This window comes from Pteropus vampyrus, unplaced genomic scaffold (assembly GCF_000151845.1).
Source record: "Pteropus vampyrus isolate Shadow unplaced genomic scaffold, Pvam_2.0 Scaffold104, whole genome shotgun sequence".
NCBI lineage: Eukaryota > Metazoa > Chordata > Mammalia > Chiroptera > Pteropodidae > Pteropus > Pteropus vampyrus.
Window position 1 is genome coordinate 301,873 of NW_011888885.1, and position 9,779 is coordinate 311,651.

General features: G+C 38.8%; 1 protein-coding gene and 1 pseudogene across 1 annotated transcript in view; both read right to left on the minus strand.

Annotated features, from left to right (window-relative positions):
• Positions 1-3,180, minus strand: part of SCPEP1 (serine carboxypeptidase 1) — a 29,841-nt gene extending 26,661 nt beyond the window's left edge. Inside the window, exons 1-2 of the mRNA XM_011364997.2 lie at positions 3,040-3,180; positions 585-733 (exon numbers count right to left, since the gene is read on the minus strand). Of these exons, the coding sequence (XP_011363299.1) occupies positions 585-733; positions 3,040-3,115 (225 nt within the window). The 5' untranslated portion in view covers positions 3,116-3,180. The remainder of the gene's footprint in view (positions 1-584; positions 734-3,039) is intronic.
• Positions 3,181-8,614: 5,434 nt separating this feature from the next.
• On the minus strand, positions 8,615-8,733 carry LOC111742954 (annotated as a pseudogene).
• Between the last annotated feature and the right edge of the window lie 1,046 nt (positions 8,734-9,779).

Here is a 9,779-nt window from a genome sequence, read left to right on the forward strand (position 1 = left end):
AAATACCTCTTAACCCTTCCATGCCTTCCCTCCTACAAGCGGAACCCAAGATCAAAATGCAAACACATCTAGGGAGGACAGGACCCAACATTTAATACTAAGATACAAAATGCCGAGTCCTTTCAAAAGATCAGTTTTTCTGGGGGCAAGAACTTAGGGTCTAGGGAAGGACTGGGAAGAGAGGGAGACGAAGGGCTGGTCAGGGTACTTCAGTCTTTGCTTTGGAACCTTCCAAAACATTTTCTGTAAGCATACAGTCAAATAATGTCTTCAGGAACTTCAGGTAAAGGTTCCTGTCACTGCCTGGACTAAACAAACAAAAAGCAAACAAACAACAACCACAACAACAAAACAGCAAAAGGCTAGAACCCCTCACTCTGATTTGGCCTCCTTGGTATACACACTGCCTTTGCCTGCCTCAAAAGAGATGCTGAACCCCCACGCCTAAGAGACGCCTGGCTGGCTGCTGGACTGGACCAGCCCTTTACCACTGCTGTCAGAGCTGTGAGCCCTTAGGAGCAAGCAAAATGTTAAGTGGGGAAAACCTGGCCTCAAACCTGGCCAGGCAGCAAAGCCACTTTTACCTGAAGCCACATAACCAGAGGCAGTTCTGAGAAGTTCTTGCAGGGGTTGGTGGCATAATAGAGCCACCAGAACATGTGGGCATCCTTCCGGACAGTCACATAATCCCATACTTCCTTGCCCTCCTCTGTGGGCCAGTTGACAATGGCTCCTGAAAGAGTAGCAAAATTTGATTTTCCTGAAGAATATGTAACATCCAGGTAAATTCCAAGCCCAATAGAGATGGCCATGCTAGGCTAGAGATGATTTGTTTATATTTTAGGCAATTTACTCACTCCAAGATATTGTGAAAATAAGGGGAAAAAAAATCTCAGTTATAAAAAAAAAAAAAACAAAACTAAAAAAGAGACTTCCACTTTTTCCTCTACACCTTCTTCCTGTAAGGTTGGATTTTTAACAATTAGTATGACACACTTTTACAATTCTATTTTAAAAAAGAGAAAGATTTACATTTTTGAGAAGAGAAAAATCTCAAAATGAAACATGCTGAGTTTTATATCTTATTTAATATATGATTAAAGAAGCATCACAAATTACTGGGGCCAAGATTATTCACTGTATTATGCTGGGGCAACTGTTAACTTTTTTTTTTTGAAGGGAAAAAAATAGAAATGTAAGTCCTCTCTCAATACTATAAACCAAAATAAATTTGAAGTGGGTCAAGTATTTCAATTTTAAAATTTAAGTATTAAAAATATGAAAATATAGTTGAATGCTTTTCTGACCTCTGGATGAGGAAACAATTATAAAGAAATTGTTTTTTTTTCTCTCTAGCTTTATTGGAATATACAATTAGTTGCTTGTATTTACATTGCACAATTCAATGAGTTTTCAATTATAGTTGGCATACAATAATATATTAGTTTCAGTTGTACAGCATAGTGATTAGAGATCTATATAACTCACAAAGTGATCACTCCACTAAATCTACTACCCGTCTTCCCTTTTACATATTTATTACAACATCGTTAACTATTTTCCCTATGCTACACTTTTATATCTCCATGTCTATTTTGTAACTATCTATTCCTCTTTCTTAATCCCTTTGCCCTTTTTCGCCATCCCCCCAACCCTCCTCCCATCAAGGAGCCCTCAAAATATTCTCTGTATCCAGCACTGCTGGCAAGAATGCACACCGGTACAACTTTTGTGGAAGGCAATTTGGGAAAAAAAAAAAAAAAGAAGAAGCTGTGTGTGTGTGTGTTTCTCTTTTAATCCCCAAACTCCAATTTCCTTAATTAACTTTTCTAGCACCTACAAAATATGTATCAGGAAAGGGCAGGTTAAATACATTTTCTATGTCACCTTTGCTAAAGTAATGAGTTTCAAGTTACAGTATCTCTTTTTAAAATACCACTCTGTGGGAAAAGAAGGCCAATGTTAAAAGGTGATTTAGGGTTGATCCTTAGTGACTGGAGTTTTCTGCTTTCTACTTCCTCCTTTCATAAACCTCAAGTGCCTGCAGCAAGTAAAAGAACAAAAACTGGTCTCAAGAAGAAGAGAAGGGAGTAGATGAGGAGACAATGCTGTTTGTAACTGATAAGGACAAAGATTAAGAACACCAAAAAGTAGCTTGAAGAGAAAAACACAACAGCTAGATTATTACAGATGTGTCTATAAGATTCAATATACAAGTAACGCAAGAGTTCAGTCTACTCGAAAATGACACATAAGGCTTGGGACCTTTTTGACCTAACCCCTGGCACTCCTCCATTCCTTGGCAGTGACCACTGTCAAAATTTGGGGGGCAAATATTTGACATTTCCCAGACACAAACTGGAGGGCCAGATGTTCCCCATTTTGCACAAGAGAAAACAGCAGTTAAGCAACCCGCCTAAGATCACAAGGCAAGTTTGTGGCCAGTTCGAATTTCAGTACTTGATTCAGACCAGTAGACATTTTGCTGAAATAAAGGACTGAAAATCAATTTGCAAGTCATCCAATTAAACATGAATTTGTTTTTGCTAAGAAGGACCTCGGTGAGGGGAGACATCTTGTCTGTTCTGATCAAGTGGAGAGAAAAAGGCTTTCTTTCAATGGAACATCCCATTCATGGTAGGATTTTTCAGAGTCTTTTGGGCCGCATGTTTCAGCTCAAAATATGAGGAACTCATAAGCCCATTTGGCAGCCAAAGATGGCAGGAAATGGGAGGTCATCTTAAGACCGTGTAAACCTCATCGATCAGCAATTTCTCCAAATCATACATTTTGCACAACTGCTTCTACCTAGGGAAAAAAGGAGCACCAGACCACCCAGAGCTAGAAAAGGCAGAAAAAGCACTTTGTATTAAAAATAAAGCAAAACAAAACTGTGAAGTTCAAAAGCAATATAAGTATGCAAAGTAGACACAAGGGAAAAGAGATTTGCTTTAAAAAGCACAAACTCACTTAACAGACTCTCATCCCTGGAGAGAGAAGGAGGCACCGGTCACTGATACATCTTTTGCCGGAACTTACCAGTGCTCAGGCCCAGAAGCAGCAGCAGCAGCAGCGGCGGCGGCGGAAACCGACAGTTTCGCGGCGCCAGCTCCATGACGAATACGGCGCTGCAGCATCAGCTACAGGCTGGACCCCGGACCCCGCCACGTGACGGCGGCGGGCGGGGCCTTACGCAACCGGGGCGGGGGCGGAGGCGGGGACTGGGCCTGGGCGGGCGAGGAGACTGGCGGTGTCCCGGGCGCCCTCTGCCGGGCGGGCCAACCAGAACCCACACAACAGTGCTCGGGGTATATTCTGTCTGCCCCACCACGTCGCTCTTCGCAGTTTAAAGGAAGGGGCAAAGAGGAAGAGGCATTTTATGCATTTATTTGACTTGGGTTATGCGACCAGAAGGAGACACAGCAGAGAAGTAACTACGGAGACCGTCCTTTCCGCCCAGCCCATCTCCTCTTCTGCAACAAAAAGCCTAGCATTTCAAAAACTGTTCCCTCTACCCCAAATCAGATGAAGCTTGGACCAGCTGGTCCTTGAAACTGGAGGGCCAGTTTATAAGGTTACATATATTGTGGACATTTTGGAAATTTGAGATAAAATGTTAGATCCTACATAACCATTGTTGACATTTGGTATATTTGTTCTCTAGTCTTTATGTCATCTTTTAAAATATAATAATAAAAATTTTTGTTCTATTTTTTCCTTCTCCTGATAATTCGTCATCAGCATTATTCTGTGTTGTTAATATTAACTTTACAACAGTCGTTTTAAAGAGGGAATTGCAGGTTTTGGAAGAGGAGGAGAGAGAAAGGATGGCAGAGATGTTTTCTTGTGTGTCTAAAGGTCATTTTTATCTTAAAGTTTACTGAATGACTCATCTCACAGAGCTGGGAAACAAGACTATGCAGAGGCTGTATAATGGTCAGGTTACTTCTAAATACTGTGTTTCAAAGGTGCGCATGATAAAAAACGAAACAGAAAGAGTACATGTGACAAGGCCTCTCCCTTTCCTGTCCCCCTCCCTATCCTTCTCGCCCTGCCCCTCCTAAATGGACAGATGCTTTTATAAGAAGTTCCGCGGTGAAGGGAGAGGGTACTGAGATTTGGGCCAGAGAAAAAAAATATGCAACCAGGTTCTGGTTTAAGCTTAACTTGGGTGATCCCAGAATGCATAAAATTCCATAATGCACATAAAACTCATATTATTCCATCTATTTTCTAAGCCAATATTATTTCCAGGGTGGAAGTCTTTGACTATATAAGCAAAGGCTAACGAAGTTAGGGAACCCCCAAAATGCTCTTGTGACACAAGAATCATCAAACAATGTATCACTTATGGTGGTTATAAGCATTGACAAGTGTGGTGTAAGTGTGACAAGCTGTTAAGTGCCCAATAATCTGCATTATAATCTAGTCTTCAACTCTAGATGGTCTTTCATTAGGGCAAACACAATTTCCCTTTTCTCATTACAGTTTATAATCCTGGGAACTAAACACACACACACACACACACACACACACACACACACACACACACACACACATCTGGAAACCAGGTGAAAGCTTATTATCTTAAGAGCAAAGTTCCTCTTAAGGATTGGAATGGTCTTTGAGAAAAATACTAATTGGTTCCTTGAGCTTAGATGGGAGCCAAGAAGGTAGGGCATCAGCTAAGGTAACAAAGAATTGCTAAACTACACTGCACAGTATGAGAATTTGTTTTGCTCCTAGAAAGAAAGAATAGAGATAGATGAAAAGAATAGGGGCTGTGCAGAGAGAAAGACCAGCCAAAGAATCAAGGCTGAAGAGCCAGTGGAAATTTCTCTCATAGGGAAATGGCTATAGAAGATTTCTTAAAAGGTGATGCTTGTGCTTCATTTTGAACTTGCTTGCATTTCTGTGAGGTAAACCTGTCCTCTTGGGCGCAGATCAAAAATATAATAGAGCTTTAGGAGAGGCTACAGGATTGGAAGAAATTGGGAACTTATTCCAAAAATTTGTTTGCAAAAATTATTTAATTTTTTCTAATTATATGTTTATTTTAGGAAGAGTTTGAAAAGCTGATAGAGATGAGTTGGGGCTCGTTAAAGGCCGTTGCAGTGACTTCTCAGTGCAGGTGCTTGCCGGGGATCCTTGGCGTTACACGGCTGTCTTCACATCACATTCCCTCTGCACTCACATGCGCTGTTCTGCCTGCATAGAATGTTCTCTCACATTTTTCTACCCCCTGCACCTGGCTAGTTACTATTGAACCTGTCAGTTTACATGTCCTTTCACAAGGTAGCCTTGTCTAAGATTGTAGACTAGGTTAAGACTAGGACCTCTTAGTGGCCTCAGTTGCATCCTGTACTTCTCCTTCCTGATGCTCATAATTGTTTTAAAATAATGATCTATGAGGTTATTTATTTTAATTTTATCTTCCTTGCTAACTGTGAACTCTGTGAAGTTGAGGATCAGGCTGTCCTGGATGGTTGCCCAAACAGATCCTGACCCCAAAGTTGTATTTGAGAGTATCATCTGAGAGCCACACAAGCTTGTTGGGAAATGCTCCACCGTGATATCAGAAAGCCAAGCAGGCATCATTTTGCCTTTTTCCAAGTTTGGGATAAATTATTCTTTTATTGTGTGCAGGGTCTGAGAGGCCTTAGCATATACAGGGAGCTACAAGTAAAGGAGGAATGGATGAAGGATAAAGTATCAGGTGACTTGGTTCAATTTAGATCAGAATGCAGGATCTTCAGCTCAACTGCTGGCATGCTAGCAATTTAAGATTCATTGCAGATGACATAAAAACAGGCAAGAGGGTTGGGCAGACAATCACATGACCAGATATGTGTGCCTCAATTTTGTTACTTTGGTGCAATGAAGGTGTCCTTCCTCTTCTTCAGGGCTAATCACCTCAGCAACTAACTACTGTGCCGAAACTCAAATAGGTTGATAGCAGTCTAAGACTCATAAACAAGTCCCAGGCCAAGGAAGAGGCAAGATACAAATGTGTTTGATAAAGCTGAGTGAGGACAGGAACATGTAAGAGAAGGAAATAAACTAGAAATCATTCTTAGGAGTGAGGGTAGCACAGACAGAGGGATGGCAGGGGTTTAGTCATGTTGATTGCCTCAGGAAATTTGAGATTGACCATTTAAAGGTCACATTCCTGGAATAGGCTGAAAACTACAGTTAGGTCTTAGTTTGCTGTCTGGGGACAAATGACTTCGTTTTGAGCCTATTATGTCTGTTTTTTAAACAATTCCCCAGTTTTGATCAAACTCAGCCTGACACAAGTGATCAAAAATTAAGCCCAAATGCCACTGTCAGCTTCTGCTCTGTAGTTCTTGTGGCTTTTTCTGATCCTCTGTGGGATTTCACAGGTCATGATGTTTTATTTAATATCCGTGATATTCACAGGCCACAACTTCATTTTCATAATCCTTAAATTGATCAGTCCCATTGTTCCTTTTATAACTAGCATTCTAGTGTTAAGGAGATCATTTATTTCGTAATTAGCAGCTGTAAACATACATTAAAGATTTTGAAAGAATACGACTAGCCAGGGAGATTATTATAACTCTAAGCATGAAAATTCTCAATATGGAGTACATTTCAGAGCCATAGTTTCCAAGACCCAAACTGATAAGAAACAGCTCATTGGAGTCACCCTTTGAAGCCAAGTGGCTTGATCAATGATTTTATGTCACTTAGCTTCAACTTTCCCAGAAGTGTCAATCCAGGTACAGTAGTTGGTGTTGGCCACAGCTCAGACAACTTGCTCAGCTAAAGATGATCAAGGGCTATTCTACCGTCAAGATCAACTTTGGCCAGAGTCTAAGGATTTTCATTGGGCAATTATTGCTTCAACAGCAGATTCTTGCAATATCTTCAACAGTTAAGGAGAGGGTTCTGATTATAGCCTCATTTGGACTCACTCCTAACCAGGGAAGTAGGAAATCTGTCAAAGAGAATTGTGAATGCCTCCTGATAGGTACTTTCTAGAATAGTTAAGGACACAGTTAGATAACCCAAGAGGTATTGGCCAGCTGTATACCAGCCATCTAAATCATTCATAGGCCCAAGAATGGTAACTGCCACAAAGGTTACGGTCCAGAAATTTCACACATTTTCTGGAACACTTATAACATGTACCTATACATATACATATACCTATACATATAAAGAAGGCTTAATGTTGCTTCTCATTTGACAATGCTTCCCGTGTAATTTAACATATCAAATAAGCCTAATTAATTCAGCATATCGCTTTTCATACAGAGAGAGACATTTTCCTTTAGGAAACTTCAAAGTTACTTTGGGGTCAAAAAGACTTTTGTTAAAAAAAAAAAAAATTTAATTTTGGGAAGTTCGTCAAAAATATTAAAAGTTTGGACACTTGACTAAATAGGATCAGAAATTATTATGAAATAATACTTCAAAGGCAAATACAGAAGATTATGTAGTTCTGAGCAAAACTTAGTTCTTTTAACATTAAGAAAACTCACTTTCAAGCTATCATTGTGAAGCACAGTTGATAAGACTCAAAATCTTTACTCTCCAGACAGAAAACTTTTCACTATATCTTATCTGGTACAGACCAATAGTCAGAGAAAACTTTGTTCTTTTAGCAGGTGGAAGAAAATCAAGTTTTAGTTTACTTAAGCATAAGTACACTATTGATATAAAAGCTTATTTTTAAACTCATAATAACAATTCAATTTTTTAGCCAACTTCACTACACAAGGTAAAATTCTCTTTTCAACTTTTCATATACATTTAGTTCGTCCTTCATAACCGGAAGTTCTAGTTTAGATAAAATAATTCTCATTTCCCTTAACAAAAATGTATCTCCATACCTCATACCTTTTTTAACAAAAAACATCCTATTTTCCTTGCATACAGAGTTATTTCCCTTATTATTTCTAGTAGCTAAATTACATATATTAATTAAAATCCTTAATTTCCTAATTTCTAGTGAAAACTAAGAAGCAATTATGAATTGGCTTATAAATTAGCATTCTGTAGCTTGGCAAATTTATAAATACTTTTTCTAATTTTTGGAATCGTGTTTTCTTAAAGTAAAATTCTCAGCATGGCACAAGACATGTTTCCTAATAGACCCAAATATCTTTAGTTCCTCTGTAATAAGGAGCCAAAAGTAGATAAACCTGTATTCAGTAATTAATGTTTCTGTGTTTTATCTTGTTTGGAAATAATCTAGATATTTAATGACTTTCTATCCTCTAACTTAATTTAGCAAAACTTTAAGATTTCAGGTTACCAAAAAGATTTGGAAATTATTTTTAACTACACACATCATAACAAAAATATTGCTAAAAAGTTCACCTAAAAACCTTTTCTCTTATATCTATTTAATTTACTAGTTCTTAACATTTGTGTTTAGATTGATTACCCATAAAACCTTCATTAGACATTAGATAAAAATCAGTTATCATCACAAGTTGTTTTTCCCTGCAGACAAATTTTGTGACCCAGATAATATGACTTATTTGATTTTTTTTTTTTTTTTTTTTTTTTGGGCAACGCTTGGTTGACCTCACAGATTGCAAGGATCTTGTCAATTTACAATCCTTTATTTTTTTATTTTTTATGCCTACAGCACCTGGTCTTCCTAGGTGGTCTCCTATCCAAGTACTAACCAGGCCAGACCCTGCTTAGTTTCCGAGATAAGAAGGGATCGGGCTTGTTCAGGGTAGCATGGCCATAGACTTATTTGACTTTTAGTTAACTTAGGTAGAATAAAAGCATTATGGTTAACACTGCTAACCCTAAGAATATGTCCACTTTAATTAAACTAACAAACGTAAACTAGTTTTTATTTACTAACGATTGATTATCTTCGATCACATGAACTTGAAAAAAATATTTGGGTTAGTCTCTATGTTTCTAAGAGTTTTGAAATAGCATCTTTACAAACACTTGACCTTCAACCCAGTTAAATAGAACTCTTTTACAAATTAATCTTGACAATACCACACAGAAGTATAAAAATATCACATATCTACAACATACATATATAGGCACACATGGAGACATAGTGACAGATGCAAACAGTGGCATTATAGTTACCAATATTTGTGAAGAATACATATGATTTTTCATTTACCTAAATTTTTTTTCCCCGCTCTTTAATTCCCCTCCCACCACCTCCACCCCCGACCCACCAATGTTGCCGTTTCCTCCCAAGAAATGGATCTCTGAAGGTGAGGTGTCCCTTCCCACACACTCAAGGTGTGCACCTGTGCAGCATGCACCTGGGGCCCGGCCTGTGGCTCCGTGGCTCCACCTGGGGCGTGAACCTTTTGCATGTAAAACAGACGTGCTAACCACTACACTATGAAGCTACCTCCTCACCTAAATTTTAAATGAACTTTCCTTCTTTTGTTCTCCTCCTGATAAGAGTTACCCTCCTGAAGTACATATAACACTTATATCTCAAAGTCCTAGGGAAGGAGCACAAGTTCCTCCAAGGACTGGTTTCTCAAGGCCAACTTTTATAAGCCATTTGAGATAAATAAGGAAGGTTTGGGAGTTGGTAAAAAGGATTGATGGACTTTGTATAGTTTCTGGAGCCATACCTCTGGTCCTGCAAGACTAAATTTATAAAACAAAGACAGTTGTTTTTAATTCGTCAAAGAATTTGGTTGCTGCCAAAATATTTCAAAGGACTGACACACCCATTCCCCTCATGGGAATGTTTTTCTTTCCCATGCAGCCTTGGTAGGGGAGAAGGCCTAAAAAATATTGTCGGGCTT